This window comes from Erythrolamprus reginae, chromosome 5 (genome assembly GCF_031021105.1).
Source record: "Erythrolamprus reginae isolate rEryReg1 chromosome 5, rEryReg1.hap1, whole genome shotgun sequence".
Taxonomy (NCBI): Eukaryota; Metazoa; Chordata; class Lepidosauria; order Squamata; family Dipsadidae; genus Erythrolamprus; species Erythrolamprus reginae.
Window position 1 is genome coordinate 113,432,018 of NC_091954.1, and position 20,304 is coordinate 113,452,321.

The following is a 20,304-nucleotide window of genomic DNA, read 5'->3' on the forward strand; positions in this document are numbered from 1 at the left end:
AATAATAATAATAATAATAATAATAATAATAATAATAATAATAATAATAGATTTGTATGCTGCCCCTCTCCGAGGATTCGGAGCAGCTCACAACAAGAAACAGTACAAATCCAATACTTAAAACAATTTAAAACACTTAATATAAAAACAATCATACTTCTCATACAGACCATACGTAAAGCGGAAATGGCCCAGGGGAATCAATTTCCCCATGCCTGACGACAGAGGTGGGTTTTGAGAAGTTTACGAAAGAAGGAGGGTGGGGGCAATCTTAATCTCCAGGGGAAGTTGATTCCAGAGGGTCGGGGCTGCCACAGAGAAGGCCCTTCCCCTGGGTCCCGCCAGACAATATTGTTTTGTTGACGGGACCCGGAGAAGGCCAACTTTGTGGGACCTAACCAGTCGCTGGGATTCGTGCGGCAGAAGGCAGTCCCGGAGATATTCTGGTCCGATGGGGCTTTATAGGTCATAACCACATATTGTCACGTATTGTCACATATTGACTTGGGTATTGAAGCTGAGGAGATTTGTCAGTGTCTTATGTGATTGTTATCAAGTTGGTTGGGGCTTTTTGTGTTCTTTCATTTAGTGAAAATCATCTGCGTCTATACAAGATAAAATGGTCTAATGCAATGTGAAATTGAGTGCAAAAACTGTTCGATGCAGACTGCAGGAATTTGGCCTAAAAATCTAGAATTCCATTAAAAAAGCCAAAGGTTGAAAAGATTAAACTGGGCTAAAACCCATGTTACCTGGACAGGGGATATATAATTTTATGGTACTATTAGCTATCAAACCTCAAAAATACTGTACTATTCTGTTCCCAAAAGATTTCCACAATTTTGGCCACTACCGTACTGATTCAATATGATAAATGTTTTATATGTATACCTGTTCATTTAATAATAATAATAATAATTATTATTATTATTATTATTATTATTATTATTATTATTATTATTATTATTATTTATTAGATTTGTATGCCGCCCCTTTCCAAAGACAGCTTGTATGGTGATGTCATTTTTATACAGGTATTTCAAAACACCTATAGCTCTCTGCCCATAATTTCATCCTTTAACCACTATGCTACCTGGATTTTATCTCATAACATCTTGTTCACAAAATGCTCATTAGACGGAATGTTAAATGACAGGTTGCAATTCTCTAACCTGGTGTGAAATAAAGAATCAGAAGGACGATGATGGGGATGGGGATATTTCTGTGTCTTTTGCTGCTGGCTCTGCTGATCCTCCTCTTCATTCAACAACTCTGGTCCCGAAGACATTTGCCTCCTGGTCCTTTGGCTCTACCTCTGATAGGGACCTTGTGGATGTATGGGTTTTGGCTTCGTGAAGATTATTTCCGTAAGGTATTTCATTCTAAATAATCAGCAAGTCACATATAAAAATAATACTCAATTGTTTTCTTTGTATCATAAATATAAACAAATGTAAAGATAAGGAAGATACAGAATTTTTTAATGTATAGGTGAAATTTTAGGACTGGATAGAAAATGAGTATAAATTAATATACAGTAATCCCTCGCTACTTCGCGGTTCATCTTTTGCGGATTCGCTACTTCGCATGTTTTCAAAGGGGACTTAAATCCATTAAATCCATTGAAAATTTTAAATCCATTAAAAATTCATAAAATTATTTTACAGTACTACTGTACTCTATTAAAGAAGCTAGTAGGATATCACATGTAATTCCAGCTGAGAAACATTATAGAATTTTAGAATATTATATATATTATATAGAACATTATCAACACTGTCAGACTTTTTATTTAATCTGCACTTCTATTTCTACTAGTTTTTCTCATCATTCCTATCATCCTTTTCCTCCCACTTAGGACTGTATGACTGTAACTTGTTGCTTGTATCCTAAGATTTTTATTAATATTGATTGTTTCTTTATCGCTTATTTGACCCCTGTGACAATTGTTAAGTGTTGTGCCACATGATTTTTGACAAATGTAACTTTTTCTTTTATGTATGCTGAGAGCATCTGCACCAAGACAAATTCCTTGTGTGTCCAATCACACTTGGCCAATAAAATTCTATTCTAGTCTTCCATTCTAGAATGACTGTTTAATGCAAAGGGTGGGTTTTAAAAGTCCAAATACTCGTTAAATACATAAAAAATATCTTTCCTCAACTTCACGGAAATTCGTTTTTCACGGGTGGTCATGGAACACATCTCCTGTGAAAAACGAGGGATTACTGTATAGAGAAAATAAATTAGAATGAATAGAAGATTTAAAAAATGAAAATAAATGGTAGTAGATGTAGGTGAAAAAAATTAGATTTTAAGGAGGCAGCATTAGACTAACAGTATATACCTAGGATAAGGAGATACATGTATAGAAATTATATAAAAATTATGATTTTTAGACGCCTGTAATTTAAAGATGTATGGGAATATGTTATCGGTCTGTTAAATAGAAAATGGATTAGGATTAGAATCACTCAGGAAAAGATTAGGAGGAAGAAAGAGGAGGTAGAAAGGGAAGGGAGAAGAGAAGGAGTGGAGGGAAGTAGATATGGGTAGAGAAGGACGAAGAAGGAGTTGGAGATGGGGGGGAGTGTAGAGAAATGAAGAAAACAGACTGATAAAAAAATAGGTGCAAAACAGGATACCGAATTATAACTGGATAAAAATGAACAGCTATGTTTGTTACTGATATATTTTAAGCTGAAAGGATGAGATCCTGTAGCTTAGAGGTTAATTCTCTGCCTTGGAAGGCAAAGGCTGCAAGTTCAAATACCAGTGAGGGTATGGCTAGCTGATGAGGTCAGCACAAGGCCGAAATAGATCTATTCTAGTCTCCCTTAATTTTCAAATTCAGCAAAAACATCTCTCTCTCTCTCTCTGTCACACACACACACACAAACACAATGTGAGTGATTTTTTTGTTGAGTGTATTATGTGATTGTTGTCAAGTTAGCACCCTTCCTTTGCAAAAATATGTTACATATATATACATATTTATTTTATTTATTTATTTTATTTATTAGATTTGTATGCCGCCCCTCTCCGAAGACTCGGGGTGGCTAACAACAATAAAAAAGACAATGTAACAAATCTAATATATTAAAAAATAATCTAAAAAACCCCAATTTAAGAGACCAATCATACAAACAAGCATACCATGTATAAATTCTATAAGCCTAGGGGGAAGTGAAATTTCAATTCCCCCATGCCTGACGACAGAGGTGAGTTTTAAGGAGCTTGCGAATGGCAAGGAGGGTGGGGGCAACTCTGATATCTGGGGGGAGCTGGTTCCAGAGGGTCGGGGCCGCCACAGAGAAGGCTCTTCTCCTGGGTCCCGCCAAATGACATTGTTTCGTCGACGGGACCCGGAGAAGGCCAACTCTGTGGGACCTAACCGGTTGCTGGGATTTGTGCGGCAGAAGGCGGTCCCGGAGATATTCTATGGAAATCGTTGAGAAAAAAATAAAAAATCTATAAACAAAGCTATTAACCTAGTAAAACGATGAGGAATTTAATTAATCAAATGCTAATGATCATGCTTGATTACCTCATCGAGCCAGAATATTCAAGCTCAGACCTGCTCACCAACGTTTCACAAACCAGAAAGAAAATTCACAGAGCAGGATTGAATAATTTAGAAAGAAAACTCTAGTCGGGGGGGGGGGGGTTTCTAACCTCAACGCTGGTTCACTTCCTCATGCGCAATGTAGCCACTCCTCATGGGAGCACATTTGTTTTGTGTGCAGTGCCAAAAATCCCCTCACAAAAAGCCGAAAACAAGATGGCCACACATGTGTAATGCCGGAAACATGGCTTCTATACATGTGCAGAAGAAAAAAAAAATCAGAAAATAAATTCTCAAAAACATGGCAGCATCCACGGACCGACTGAACCAGCTCCGTGAACCAGCGATTTACTACTGGTTTGGATGAACTGGTCCGAACTGGAAGGAACCCAGCTCTGATTCTACTTCAATCTTACTAAGAAATGTTTGATAATGGAACATGTGTTTGTTTGTTTGTTTATTATTTATTATTTATTGTTTGTTTGTTTATTTATTTGTTTGTTTATTTGTTTGTTTGTTTGTTTGTATGCCACCCCTCTCCGTAGATTCGGGGCAGCTAACAACAATAATAAAAACAGCATATAACAAATCTAATATTTAAAATGACTAAAAACCCTTATTAAAAACCAAACAAGCACACACACAGACATACTATGTATAAATTGTATAGGCCTAGGGGGAAAGGATATCTCAGTTCCCCCATGCCTGACAACAGAGGTGGGTTTTAAGGAGCTTACGAAAGGCAAGGAGGGTGGGGGCAATTCTGATCTCTGGGGGGAGCTGGTTCCAGAGGGCCGGGGCCGCCACAGAGAAGGCTTTTCCCCTAGATCCCGCCAATCGACATTGTTTAGTCGACGGGACCCGGAGAAGGCCAACTCTGTGGGACCTAACTGGTCGCTGGGATTCGTGCGGCAGAAGGCAGTCCCGGAGATATTCCGATACAATGCCATAAAGGGCTTTATAGGTCATAACCAACACTTTGAATTGTGACCGGAAACCGATCGGCAACCAATGTAGACTGCAGAGTGTTGGTGTAACATGGGCATATTTAGGAAAGCCCATGATTGCTCTCGCAACTGCCTTCTGCACGATCTGAAGTTTCTGAACACTTTTCAAAGGTAGCCCCATGTAGAGAGTGTTACAGTAGTTGAGCCTTGAGGTGATGAGGGCATGAGTGACTGTGAGTAGTGACTCCCGGTCCAGATAGGGCCACAACTGGTGCACCAGGCGAACCTGGGCAAACGCCCCCCTAGCCACAGCTGAAAGATGTTTCTCTAGTGTGAGCTGTGGATCAAGGAGGACGCCCAAGTTGCAGACCCTCTCTGAGGGTGTCAATGATTCCCCCCCCCCCAGGGTGATGGATGGACAGATGGAATTGTCCCTGTGAGGCAAAACCCACAGCCACTCCATCTTATCAGGGTTGAGTTTGAGTCTGTTGACACTCATCCAGACCCTAACAGCCTCCAGGCACCGGCACATCACTTCCACTGCTTCGTGGATCTAAGTGCCAAAGCCCACAACAACAATATCGCCAAAAAGGCTTCTAGAGTTGTTAATCTGATCCTACGCAGCTTCTGCTCCGGCAATCTCACACTACTCACAAGAGCCTACAAAACTTTTGCCAGACCCATCCTTGAATACAGTTCATCTGTCTGGAATCTATACCACATCTCGGACATAAACACTCTTGAAAATGTCCAAAGATAGTTCACCAGAAGAGCCCTTCACTCCTCCATTCGAAACAGAATACCCTACGAAAGTAGACTAACAATCCTGGGTCTAGAAAGCTTAGAACTATGACGCCTAAGACACGATCTAAGTATTGCCCACAAGATCATATGCTGCAATGTTCTACCTGGCAATGACTACTTCAGCTTCAATCGCAACAACACAAGAGCACACAACAGATTCAAACTTAATATTAACCACTCCAAACTTGATTGTAAAAAATATGACTTCAGCAATCGAGTTGTTGCAGCGTGGAATTCATTACCTGACTCAGTAGTGTCAACCCCTAACCCCCAACATTTTTCCCTTAGACTCTCCACGATTGCAGGTTCCTAAGAGGTCAGTAAGGGGCGGTACATAAGTTAGCCGCCCCGAGTCTGCGGAGAGGGGCGGCATACAAATCCAATAAATAATAATAATAATAATAATAATAATAATAATAATAATAATAATAAGTGCACTAGTGTGCCTTCCGTCCCCTGTCCAATTGTCTCTCCTTATCTCATTTATCTTTTCTTCCTTTCATATATCTTCTCCTCTATTTTTATATCTTTTCTTCTATCCTTTTCTTTATATATATTACTACATGTCTATTCTCTTCAATGTGTATTGCGTATTGGACAAAATACATAAATTTAAAACAAAATAAAAAATAATAAAATTCACCTGAGAGAGGTAATTTTTCCTCCTCGTTCTGCTCATATAAGACAAGAGATTCCTTTGTTGAAGATGCTTTGTTTTGTCTTCCTGCAATGGATAATGGGTGGCAATGAGCTTAAATGACCCCTTCTAATTCTGTAGTTCTATAATGGTTTCAAAAATTCCTTCTGAAGAGTTAACAGCTACCTTAGATAATGATTCACATGCAGTTGGTTGGAAGAGGAAGCAATAGAACAGGTTTGTCTTGGTATGTGTGCTTGGTATCTGGTATAGTATAACCTAGATCAGTGTTTCCCAACCTTGGCCACTTGAAGATATCTGGACTTCAACTCCCAGAATTCCCCAGCCAGCATTCGCTGGCTGGGGAATTCTGGGAGTTGAAGTCCAAATATCTTCAAGTGGCCAAGGTTGGGAAACACTGACCTAGATATTGGTAGTAACACAATCTAATTAAACCACCTCTCTACTTCTGGCATGTTTTCCTACTTCAATTCTCTTAGCAGTGTAAGACACCTAACTTTTTAATATTCAGAAGTAGCATTCAGGAAACTTTGTGTAATGGGGGGAATCATTTAGTTCAGTGGTTCTCGGGGGTCGGGACCCCTTTGCGGGGGTCAAGCAATCATTTCACACCTAAGACCATGGGAACAGACAAATTTCCCATGGTGTTAGGAACAAAAGCTTCTATTCTGGTACTTTGGAACCTATTTTTTACAATCCAACCAATCAGGCATTTACAGAGTGGGTGTCCCTCTGACCTTCCTGCCAATCAGGGTAAAGCTCTGTTGGGAGAACTACCATTAGATTTATGTTTGGGGGTCATCACAACATGAGCAGCTGTATTAAAAGGTTGTGGCATTCGAAAGGTTGAGAACCACTGATTTAGTTGGGCAATATTCTGCAACATCCTGCCTGTCAACAACTACTTCAGTTTCAACCGCAATAACACAAGAGCACGCAACAGGTTCAAACTTAATATCAACCGCTCCAAACTTGACTGTAAAAAATATGACTTTAGCAACCGAGTTGTTGAAGCGTGGAACTCATTACCGGACACCGTGGTGTCAACCCCCAACCCCCAAAATTTTTCCCTTAGACTTTCCATGATTGACTTCTCCAGATTCCTTAGAGGTCAGTAAGGGGCGAGTATAAGTGCACTAGTGTGCCTTCCGTCCCCTGTCCAATTCTCTCTCCTATATTTTATATATCTTTTCTCTCATTCATATATCCTTTCCTCTACTCTTCATTGACGTATTCTATTCTCATATCTCTTCTTCTATCCCTTCCCTGATATTTACTACTACACGTTTTTATTCTCTTTAACTTTCAATTTGTATTGGACAAAATAAATAAATAAATAAATAAATAAATAAATAAATAAATAAATAAATAAATAAATAAACAAACAAACAAACAAACAAACAAACAAATAAATACATACATACATATGTACATACATACATACATACTATTGGTGGAATTACCATACTCTAATAATATTCCTCCAATAGTCACCAGTAAAATTACTCATTGTGTGCTAAGTCCAGTCGAAATAACCCTTGTCTAGATACTGAAAGCTACATTTTTCTCTTAGGTTCCACTATTTCATCAAAAAGTCAGAAGGAAAAGAATAACCCAATTCAAGATGTAGGTTACAAAGCCAAAAACTTCAGGAGCAGATTGTTGTGTCCTGCCATTGGCCAACACAAGGGGTGGCAGACTTAGACAGGAGGAACATGTGCCAGTCTTGGACCATGGGGAATGCTCTGATGAGTGCTGTAAAGGATGTAAAATAATGCACTTGGGGAAAAGGAATCCTCAATCTGAGTATTGTATCAGCAGTTTTGTGTTAGCAAAAACTTCAGAAGAGAAGGATTTAGGGGTAGTGATTTCTGACAGTCTCAAAATGGGTGAGCAGTGAGGTCGGGCGGTAGGAAAAGCAAGTAGGATGCTTGGCTGCATAGCTAGAGGCATAACAAGCAGGAAGAGGGAGATTGTGATCCCCTTATATAGAGCACTGGTGAGACCACATTTGGAATACTGTGTTCAGTTCTGGAGACCTCATCTACAAAAAGATATTGACAAAATTGAACGGGTCCAAAGACGGGCTACAAGAATGGTGGAAGGTCTTAAGCATAAAACGTATCAGGAAAGACTTAGTGAACTCCATCTGTATAGTCTGGAGGACAGAAGGAAAAGGGGGGACATTATGGAAACATTTAAATATGTTAAAGGATTAAATGAATGGAGCGAACAGATAGGAGATAGTGGGTTTCAGGAAGAAACAAAGAGAAAGAAATATCTCCCTGGAAAATAAAGAAAATGCAAACTGAAGTTTTTGGCATGAATCTTAGCACACATTTGGTGAAAGGTCTTAGAATTTAGGGTTTAGGGAAGACAATAGCTGGCAGTTTAGCTTTAAACAATCTATTTTATATGATCGTAACATTTCATAACTTTGTTTTACTATTGCAGCACGTAAAAAGGTATGGAAATATATATTCCATGTGGGTTGGACATTACCTTCTAGTAGTGCTATCTGGATTCAAAACTGTGAAAGAAGGACTGGTCGGCTTCTCAGATGGATTTTCTGATAGACCAGAGGATGCTTTCTTGACAGCTGTAGGGCAAAGAAGGGGTAAGTAGAAATAATAAGGAATTACAACTAAATAACTTTCACACTATTACAATTTAAGGGGATAATATGTATAGCATGGGAGGTGGGGAAGTAAGGGATAATAAACAAAATGATTTACAGTTATGAGATAGAAACATAGAAACGTAAAAGACTGACGGCAGAAAAAGACCTCACGGTCCATCTAGTCTGCCCTTATACTATTTTCTGTATTTTATCTTAGGATGGATATATGTTTATCCCAGGCATGTTTAAATTCTGTGGCTTTATCAACCACGTCTGCTGGAAGTTTGTTCCAAGGATCTACTACTCTTTCAGTAAAATAATATTTTCTCATGTTGCTTTTGATCTTTCCCCCAATAAACTTCAGATTTTGTCCCCTTGTTCTTGGGTTCACTTTCCTATTAAAAACACTTCCCTCAACCCTTTAACATATTTAAATGTTTCGATCATGTCCCCCCTTTTCCTTCTGTCCTCCAGACTATACAGATGGAGTTCATGAAGTCTTTCCTGATACGTTTTATGCTTAAGACCTTCCACCATTCTTGTAGCCCGTCTTTGGACCCATTCAATTTTGTCAATATCTTTTTGTACGTGAGATCTCCAGAACTGAACACAGTATTCCAAATGGGGTCTCACCAGCGCTCTATATAGCAGGATCATAATCTCCCTCTTCCTGCTTGTTATACCTCTAGCTGTGCAGCCAAGCATCCTACTTGCTTTCCCTACCGCCTGACTGCACTGTTCACCCATTTTGAGACTGTCAGAAATCACTAAGCCCTGAGTCTCAGGAGAAGGGCAGCCTAGAAATCGAAATAATAAATAAAAGAAATAATGAAAGAAATATTGCTATAATCCATTTCACACCACATTATTGCGGATCTCCATAGCATTCCATAGTATAAGGGCAGACTAGATGGACCATGAGGTCTTTCCCCCCCCCATCAATCTTCTATTTTTATGCAAATTCACACTATTTTTATTCCTATTCATGGTTTATTTATTTTATTTATTTATTTTATTTATTGGATTTGTATGACGCTCCTCTCCGGAGACTCGGGGCGGCTAACAGCAATAATAAGACAGCGTACAATAATAATCCAATACTAAAAATGATTAAAAACCCATTAATAAAAAAACCAAACATATATACAGACATACCATGCATAAAATTTTAAAGGCCTAGAGGGAAAGAGTATCTCAATTTCCCCATGCCTGGTGGCAGAGGTGGGTTTTAAGTAGCTTACGAAAGGCAAGGAGGGTGGGGGCAATTCTAATCTCTGGGGGGAGTTGGTTCCAGAGGGCCGGGGCCGCCACAGAGAAGGCTCTTCCCCTGGGTCCCGCCAAGCGGCATTGTTTAGTTGACGGGACCCGGAGAAGACCCACTCTGTGGGACCTAACTGGTCGCTGGGATTCGTGCAGCAGAAGTCTTAATATGAGCTCTTACAAGTGTTCGATTGGATCGGACTTACTCTTCCTCCATCGCTTCTCTAGACTGGTTGCCTGGTTTGTTCCTCTTGCCATCTTCTATGAAGATTCATGTCTTTTTAAGTTCGGGGAGAAAATTCGCATTTGTTGATGCATTGAAATTTCTTCCTCCTTTTCTGGCTGATATATGATTATGAAGAAACCATTCTTTTAGTGAATTCTACACTTACATAACTGCTTCCTTAAAAATTAGAGTGCTTGATAAATAATATAACTTACTTATATCAATGAAAATGCACTTATATATATATTTTTTAAAGAATAGAATTCTTTATTGGCCAAGTGTAATTGGACACACAAGGAATTTGTCTTGGGTGCATATGCTCTCAGTGCACATAAAAGAAAATATAGATTTGTCAAGAATCATGACACTTAATGATTGTCATCGGGTACAAATAAGCAATCAGGAAACAATATTAATATAAATCATAAGGCTACAAGCAACAGATTATAATTCAGTCATAAGTGGGAGGAAATGGGTGATAGGAACGATGAGAAGACTAAATAGTAATAGGAATGCATCAACACTCCACAGCCTGCACTGGTTGCCGATCAGTTTCCTGTCACAATTCAAAGTGTTGGTAATGACATATAAAGCCCTACATGGCATCAGACCAGAATACCTCTGGGACCGCCTTCTGCCGCACGAATCCCAGTGGCCAATTAGGTCCCACAGAGTTGGCCTTCTCCGGGTCCCGTCGACAAAACAATGCCCTCTGACGGGACCCATGGGAAGAGCCTTCTCTGTGGTGGCCCTGGCCATCTGGAATCAACTCCCCCTGGAAATTTGAACTGCCTCTACCCTCCTCACCTTCTGTAAAATGTTGAAGACTCATCTTTGCCGCCAGGCGTGGGGGGATTAATCTCCCCCCTCCTTTTTTGATGACATTATTATGTTTATTATGTTTTTTATTTAGTTGGACTGAGTGTTTATAACTGTGTAGTAGATAAGCTTTTATAATGTATTTTTAAATTAGTTTTTCCATTTTTATCATTAGATTTGTATCTATGTATATGTATATGTATATGTATATGTATATGCATATGCATATGCATATGCATATGTATATGGATATGTAATGTATATGGATATGGATATGGATATGGATTTATTTATTAGATTTGTATGCCGCCCCTCTCCATAGACTCGGGGCGGCTAACAACAATAACAAAACAGCATATAACAAATCTAATATTTAAAATAGCTAAAAATCCTTATTAAAAAACCAAACATACACACAGACATACCATGCATAAATTGTACAGGCCTAGGGGGAAAGGAGTATCTCAATTCCCCCATGCCTGACGACAGAGGTGGGTTTTAAGGAGCTTACGAAATGTATATACATTTATCAGTTTCAGGGTAGCTGTCAATGTGTCATCGGCTTGGCACAATGATGCCCAACTACATGCACTTCCTGATGTCTATGTGACTCCCAAAAGGAATAACTATTTTTGTAAAAATAATAATAATAATAATAATAATAACAGAGCCAGAATCTTACAAAATGGCAACATGTGATAAAAGTTTGGTGTTCCCATCTGAAATCCAGAGATATTTAGCATGAACTGGACCTAACTAGGGTTTTTTTAACATGAATGTTATAAAGAATCACTTAACATTGTCTGCTGATGCCCTCAGGAATTATTTTCTCCAATGGCCACACCTGGAAACAGCAGCGACACATTGGCATCACTTCTCTGCGGAAGCTGGGCCTGGGGAAGAAAAGCATTGAGCATCAGATAGAAGACGTAGCTCAGACGTTGGTGGAGATCTTTAGAGAAACAAAAGGTATGTCAAAAAAGTCTGCATCTGCCCAAATCTTTCCTATTCTGAGTATTTTAAAGAATAGAAATGGAATTTTATTTCTTTTTTAATTTTGAAACAATTGACGGAGTTCCCAATTTTTCTTTCTTTCTTTCTTTCTTTCTTTCTTTCTTTCTTTCTTTCTTTCTTTCTTTCTTTCTTTCTTTCTTTCTGTTCTGTTCTGTCGGGCTCTCTGGTAGAATCCTCCCAAAAATTCACAGGTACAAATTTCAGACACACACACGTTTGAAAATTCAAAACAATGTTCTTTATAATGAAAATTCATTTAACCTAAGCCCTCTTTCGGTATAGCAAAGAGCACTCGTCTCCAAACAAACTGGTAATTTATACAAGTCCCTTATCAGTTCTGTGCTACTTAGCTTGCAGCTATGAGGCAATTCACAGTCCTTCTTCTTTCACAAAGTGAAACACACTTTGCTCTGGTTTAGTTTCAAAGCGGGGGAAAATCAGCACACAAAAGGTCAAAGTCAGTAAAGCAGTCACAAAACACAAAGATCAGATAATCCTCCACAATGGCCAAACCCACAGGCTGCTATTTATAGCAGCCTCATTAATTACCCCAGCCCCACCCAACCACAGGTGGCCTCATTTTCTTTGATAATAATCTCTCAGTTGTTGTTGCCTATGCATCGCTCTCCGCATGCGTGGCTGTATCATTAACTCTTGTTCCGAATCCAAGGAGGAGCTAGATAATTGATCTCCTTCTGAGCTGTCTGCCACACTCTCTTCCTCCCTGTCACTCATGTCTTCTTGGTCAGAGGAGCCTTCATCATCAGATTCCACCAGGGGCAAAACAGGCCTGCGGCATGTGGATGTCTCCCCCACATCCACAGTCCTTGGGGCAGGAGCTGGGCCAGAGCTAACCACAACACTTTCTTTCTTTCTTTCTTTCTTTCTTTCTTTCTTTCTTTCTTTCTTTCTTTCTTCCTTCCTTCCTTCCTTCCTTCCTTCCTTTCCTTTCTCCCACCCTTCCTCCCTTCTCCCGTTCTTTAATAATTCATTATGAAATATCTTTCTCTAAATATCTTTGTTTTCAGGACAGCCTTTTGACCCTTCATGTCCAGTAGCAAATGCAGTTTCTAATGTCATATGTGCTTTGAGTTTTGGACACCAGTTTGCTCCTGAAGATGAGAACTTCCGAAAATTAATTAAAGCTCTTGAAACTATTGTGAAATTCTCTGGTTGCTTTTTTCATGTGGTGAGTCATGTTTTATATTAAAGCTCCCCAAAAACCTATGGTTCCATCAGTAATTTCATGGAATCACGAATGTAATCCAGTGAGGAAGCCTTGGAAATCTTCGATTGTACCATTACACCCCAGTAATTGTGTCTGTCTGTGAATCAGTCTTGACTCAAGGTGAAAAGCCTTGACAGGTCTTTGTAGTTTCCTTGTCAAGATTTTGGAAGTGGTTTGCCATTCTCCTCCAAGGTCTGAGAGCCAAGAACTCCTCCAGTGTCATACAGTTGAGTTCATAGTTTCCTCTAAGCTGAGCAGTGAGCAATCGCTCACTTAAAAATCATCATCAACTCAGAGTTTTCCAAACCTGCCCAGAAGCCGAGAGGGAAAGAGTGAGAGGGAAGGAGAGAGAGAGGAAGAGAGGAAGAGAGAGAAACAGATAGAAAAAAGAGAGGAAGGAAAAGAGAAAGAAAAAGAATGGGAGTAAGGAAGAGAGAAAGAAAATCAAAATCTAGTTTGAAACTAGCTCAACTCTTTAAGTGGCATCTTGATATTGATAGAGTTGCCCTATTATGAGCTCACTGTTATAGACACACAGTACAGTATTTTATTTTGAAATTCTCTGAGGCAAAACAGGGTGGGTTTTTTATTTGTTTGTTTGTTTGTTTGTTTGTTTGTTTGTTTGTTTGTTTATTATTTCTGTGCCGCCCAGTCCCGAAGGGACTGCCGCTCAGACACTATACTTTTCCGCCCCCCCCAAAAAAAAATATTAGAGGGAACACTGGTTGAGTTAGTGCTTTAGTTACAACTAGAACGCAAGAGTACAGTGGTACCTCTACTTATGAACTTAATTCGTTCCGTGACCAGGTTCTTAAGTAGAAAGTAGAAAGGTTTGTAAGAAAAAGCAATTTTCCCCAAAGGAGTCATTGTAAAAGCTAATAATGTGTGTGATTGGGGAAACCACAGGGAGGGTGGAGACCCCAGGAGATTCCTAGAGAGGCCCCACGGAGGCTTCTCCCCACCTTTTCCGCACCAGTTTCCTCCCAGGAGATTCCTAGAGAGGCCCCACGGAGGCTATTCCCCGCCTTTTCCAGTTACAGTTTCGGAGGCTCGGGTTTGTAAGTAGAAAATGGTTCTTGAGAAGAGGCGAAAAAATCTTGTATACCTGGTTCTTATCTAGAAAAATTAGTAAGTGGAGGTGTTCTTAGGTAGAGGTATCACTGTATCTAGTTTCTAGGCTGGTGCCTTACCAACCACACCAAAGTGGTTCTGCCCATGAATGAATCCCTCATTTCAGTATGATCAGCAGATGGTCAACCACGATTCCTTGTTTTAATAGCTCTAGATCAGGGGTTCCCAACATTTTTTGGGCCATGCCCCACCTAAGCCATTCTGAAATCCTGATCCAATCCCCTCCCCAAGTCTTCAGGGAGGGGTGGCATACAACTCTAAAAATAAAAATAAATAAAAACAATTAAAAAAATAAAAATAAAAAATAAAAATAAAAATAAAAATAAAAATAAAAATAAAAATAAAAATAAAAATAAAAATAAAAATAAAAATAAAAATAAAAATAAAAATAAAAATAAAAATAAAAATAAAAATAAAAATAAAAATAAAAATAAAAATAAAAATAAAAATAAAAATAAAAATAAAAATAAAAATAAATAAAAATAAAAATAAAAATAAAAATAAAAATAAAATAAATAAATAAAAAATAAATAAATAAATAAATAAATAAAAATAAAAATAAAAATAAAAATAAAAATAAAAATAAAAATAAAAATAAAAATAAATAAAAATAAAAATAAAAATAAAATAAAATAAAAATAAAAATAAAAATAAAAATAAAAATAAAATAAAAATAAAATAAAAATAAAAATAAAATAAAAATAAAAATAAAAATAAAAATAAAAATAAAAATAAAAATAAAAATAAAAATAAAAATAAAAATAAAAATAAAAATAAAAATAAAAATAAAAATAAAAATAAAAATAAAAATAAAAATAAAAATAAAAATAAAAATAAAAATAAAAATAAAAATAAAAATAAAAATAAAAATAAAAATAAAAATAAAAATAAAAATAAAAATAAAAATAAAAATCAAAATCAAAATAAAAATAAAATAAAAATAAAATAAAAAAAAGAAATAAAAAAAGAAATAAAAAAATAATAATTTGGAAACAGCTTTTCTGGAGAGTTTTTGAAGCCTGACACTATGTATTGTTTGCCATGTTTTAATGTGCTTGCAATGTTTTTCTTTGATTATTAAGTGCTCTCTGTTACTGTGAACTGCTGAGAGTCTTTTCTAATTGCGATGGGAAATAAATAATTTTTCCAATTTCCATTTGTACTAGATGCTTTTTGTGCTCCCACGATTGATGAGCTACCTCCCAGGCCCTCACAAGGAGGCTTCGGCTGCTATAGGGATGATCACTTCTTTTGCAAAGCAGGAAATAGAGAAACACAAGGAATCCAAATCTCTCCATGAGCCACAAGATTTCATTGATTACTATCTTCTACAGATGGAGAAGGTATGGTTTTACGGTGGTTCCATACATGGGCAAGGGATTATTACTTTCCTCGCTATAAGGGAACAGGGGGAGCTACTGAAATTGTCTTTATTGGATTTTCTATTGTGACTTTAGCCCATGTTAATTCAGATTGCTTCTAAATAAGAGTTATATTGTTGTACCTTTGCAATCTTGAACTCTCCTTAGACAAGGGAAATTCTTTGTGGGGTAAGTTAGAATTATTTTCATTTGTCACCCTCTCACATTTTCCCTTCATCTCTTCCCCATGCTTTCTGAAGAAATTCCATTGTGAAGGAAAAGAATTATCAGAGAATTCTCTTCTATCCCATTCCATTCCATTCCATTCTATTCTATTCTAATTAAGGAGAGAAACAACTTAGAACTAAGAAGAAATTTCCTGATACAGTGGTACCTCTTCTTATGAACTTAATTTGTTCCATGACTAGCTTCGTAAGTAGAAAAGTTCATAAGAAGAAGCAATTTCCCCCTTAGGAATCAGTGTAAAAACAAATAATGCATGCAACCCCATCCCAAAAGTCACCCCTTTTGCCTTGTGCCATGGGGAATCCCCGCCTCCGGACTCCCATTGCCAGCCGAAGTGCCCGTTCTTGGTGGGATTTCCCTGAGACTCCCCTCGCTGGGAAACCCCACTTCTGGACTTCCGTTGCCAGCCGAAGCGCCCATTCTTGCATTGCTGGGATTTCCCTGAGCCTTACCTCGCTGGGATTCAAAGCAGAGCTGGCAAAAATGAAGGGAATCCCAGCGAGGGGAGCCTCAGGGGAATCCCAGCAATGCAAAAACGGGTGCTTCAGCTGGCAATGGAAGTCTGGAGGTGGGGTTTCCCAGCGAGGGGAGTCTCGGGGGAATCCCAGTGCTTTGGTTGGCAATGGAAGTCCGGAGACAGGGCATCCCAGCAGTGGTGGCTTGGGTTCATAAGGTGAAAATAGTTCAGAAGAAGAGGCAAAAAAATCTTAAACACCAGGTTCGTATCTCAAAAAGTTCGTCAGTAGAGGCATTCGTAAGAAGAGGTACCACTGTAGTTGGAATAATTAATCAATGGAACAATTTGGCTCCAGAAGTTGTGAATGCTCCAATACTGGAAGTTTATACGAAGATGTTGGATAACCATTTGTCTGGTGTAGGGTTTCCTGCCTAAGCAGGGGGTTGAACTAGACCCAGTGATGGGCTCCTACAGGAATGGTCAGGAATGCAGTTCCAGAAGCAAAATTTGGAGCTCCACCCAGTGAGGGGAGCCTCGGTGAAATTGCAACATTGCAAAAACACAGAGGTCCGGAGGTGGGGTTTCTAGGACTTCGGTGTTTTTGCGATGCTGCGATTTCACTGATGCTCCCTTTGCTGGGAAACTCCACCTCCGGACTTCCGTTGCCAGCGAAGCGCTCGTTTTTGTGATGCTGGGATTCCCATGCAGCATTGCAAAAACACCGAAGTCCGGAGGTGGGGTTTCCCATGGAGGGGAGCTTCAGGAGAATCCCAGCAGCGCAAAAGCGGGCCTTCGGCTGGCAAAAGGGGTGAATTTTGGGCTTGCATGCATTAATCACTTTTCCATGGATTCCTATGGGAAACATTGTTTCGTCTTACAAACTTTTCACCTTAAGAACCTCGTCCCAGAACCAATTAAGTTTGTAAGACAAGGTATCACTGTACAGCCCTGTAGACAGTTTGACATCGCAGGGCATAAGACAGTCTTGTGGGAATTAATTGTTTAGCCGAGTGATGGCATGGGAGAAAAAATGGCTTTGTGTCTAGTTGTTTTGGTGTGCAAAGCCTTACAGCAGGGGTTTCAAGTGCAGGGCCCGTAGGTTAGATCTGGTCTGTGGGGTGCTTAGATCTGGCCCACAAGACTACCCTGGAAATAGTGCAGGATCAGCCCAGAATGTTTCTGCCAGCGAAAATGGAGACCAGGAAGGCTGCATGTGGCCCTCGGAGCTCCATTTTTGCTGGCAGAGGGTTGCAGGAGACTGTTGCAGCTGCAAATGGAGCCCACAAGGCCACACACAGCCCTCCTGAGCTCTATTTAACTAGCAGATTGCTAAAGGAGGCCATCAACAGCCAAAAACAGAGCCCACAAGGTGACACACAACCCTCTCGAGCTCCATTTTCACTGGGAGAGGGCTGCAGGAGGCCATCGCAGTCAAAAATGGAGTTTGAGAGCCCATTTTGTCTGTCAGAGCACTCGGGCCACCACAAGCTAGACATGCCCCCCCTGCCCCCCCCCAAAGGTCAAGCACAACCCTGATGAGGCCCTCAATGAAATGGAGTATGTATTTATTTATTTATTTATTTATTTATTTTGTCCAATACACAATGAGGGTTTTAGTGGGTATATATCTATATACACATAGTAAAATACATGATGAAGGTTATAGAGGAGATACTCATAGTAAAATATATCTAAGAAATAATAGAAAAGAAGGTATAGTAATAGAACATATCAATGAAAGAATAGAAGAAGAGATATAGGAATAGAAGAAAGGTATAGGAGATATAGGAGAGCAATAGGACAGGGGACGGAAGGTACTCTAGTGCACTTGTACTCGCCCCTTACTGACCTCTTAGGAATCTGGATAGGTCAACCGTAGATAATCTAAGGGTAAAGTGTTGGGGGTTCCACTGCCTTACAGCATCATCCTGAGAAAAGAAGATGAAACAGTTTACGTCCAGGATGTGAGAGGTCTGTAGATATTTTCACAACCTTCACAGCCCTCTTTCTGGCTCGTGAGTATTCAGGTCTTAATGTGAAACTACCACTTTAAATATTGCTTTCCTGCATTGACTTGTGACACAGAAACAGAAATAATTATAAAAAAGCTGCATCGGATTCATTGTAATTTTCATTTTCCATTTTAAACATCAGAGCAGGAAAGACCCCAACTCTACCTACAGTGAAAAGAACCTAGTTCAGTGTATTTTTGATTTTTTTGGTGCTGGAATAGACACAACCTTCGGTACTATGATGTGGGCGTTGCTTCTCTTGACCAATCATCCCAACGTCCAAGGTAAGACCGACATGGCTAATGGAACAAGAGTCACTTGTTTTCAAATGCACAGAAATTATTTGAAATCTGTTCTCCATTATAATTTTCCTATGTAGATTCTTGATTCTATAAGTAGATGTATGAACTTAGCGGGATTAAAAGAAATCAAAAACTTTATTATTTATTAATGTTTTGTATGTGTTTGTATTGCTTTTTTAAAAAATCTAATAAATAAATAATGATCAATGAACTGGTGACTGGAGTTGAAGGCCGGGGCTGTGAACATGAGGATCCTAAAAGATAATCTGACAGTCTCAAAATGGGTGAACAGTGCAGTCAGGCGGTAGGGAAAGCAAGTAGGATGCTTGGCTGCATAGGTAGAGGTATAACAAGCAGGAAGAGGGAGATTATGATCCCGCTATATAGAGCGCTGGTGAGACCACATTTGGAATACTGTGTTCAGTTCTGGAGACCTCACCTACAAAAAGATATTGACAAAATTGAACGGGTCCAAAGACGGGCTACAAGAATGGTGTAAGGTCTTAAGCATAAAACGTATCAGGAAAGACTTAATGAACTCAATCTGTAGAGTCTGGAGGACAGAAGGAAAAGGGGGACATGATCGAAACATTTAAATATGTTAAAGGGTTAAATAAGGTTCAGGAGGGAAGTGTTTTTAATAGGAAAGTGAACACAAGAACAAGGGGACACAATCTGAAGTTAGTTGGGGGAAAGATCAAAAGCAACGTGAGAAAATATTATTTCACTGAAAGAGTAGTAGATCCTTGGAACAAACTTCCAGCAGACGTGGTGGATAAATCCACAGGAACTGAATTTAAACCTGCCTGGGATAAACATAGATCCATCCTAAGATAGAATACAGAAAATAGTATAAGGGCAGACTAGATGGACCATGAGGTCTTTTTCTGCCGTCAGACTTCTATGTTTCTATAATGGACCCCAGAAGTAGATACTAACTTGAAAGAGAGGGCCAGAACCTTTGAAGAACACGAATGAATAAAATGAAGCTTCTATTTCTGTTGTTTCTTTTCTAGAGAAAATCCAGAAGGAAATTGAAGATATGTTTGGCTTCTCGGGGTCAATTTCATATCAGGATCGGAAGAAGCTGCCCTACACCAATGCTGTGATTCATGAAATGCAGCGTTTAAAAAGTGTCTTGCTAGTTGGGCTTCCCAGACAAACTACAAAGGATGTGAAGATGAGGGGCTATCTCATCCCTAAGGTGAGAGATGTGTTTGGGCTGCATTCTAGTAGCCCAACATGGAAGGAAAAGCAGAATATGGCACTTGGATAGAAGCAGGAGGACAAATAAAGGGAAATTATTTCTTCACCCAGAGGGTCATTGGTTTATGGAATTCCCTTTCAGAAGAGGTCGTGACAGCTGTCAGCCTGGATAGCTTCAAGGCAGGATTAGACAGATTCATGGATGCCAAGTGTATCATAGGTGGTTATTGAAAGGGATGTCCAAGTGCCGCCTCTATGTTGGTTGAGGCAGGAAAGATTCCCTTGGGTCCCATTTGCTGGGGGTCAAGGGAAAGGGAGGGTCTTGCCTTCTCTTTCTGCTCAAGATCCCCATGGACAATTGGTGGGCCACTGTGTGACACAGAATGCTGGACTCGATGGGCTTTGGCCTGATTAATCATGGCTCTTGTTATGTTATGTTCTTAGGAAC

General features: G+C 39.1%; 1 protein-coding gene across 1 annotated transcript in view; it reads left to right on the forward strand.

The window, feature by feature from the left end:
• The first annotated feature begins 1,201 nt into the window (after positions 1-1,201).
• LOC139168625 (cytochrome P450 2J5-like) overlaps positions 1,202-20,304 on the forward strand; it is a 63,220-nt gene continuing 44,117 nt past the window's right edge. Inside the window, exons 1-4 of the mRNA XM_070754248.1 lie at positions 1,202-1,372; positions 15,439-15,615; positions 18,491-18,632; positions 19,667-19,854. Of these exons, the coding sequence (XP_070610349.1) occupies positions 1,202-1,372; positions 15,439-15,615; positions 18,491-18,632; positions 19,667-19,854 (678 nt within the window). The remainder of the gene's footprint in view (positions 1,373-15,438; positions 15,616-18,490; positions 18,633-19,666; positions 19,855-20,304) is intronic.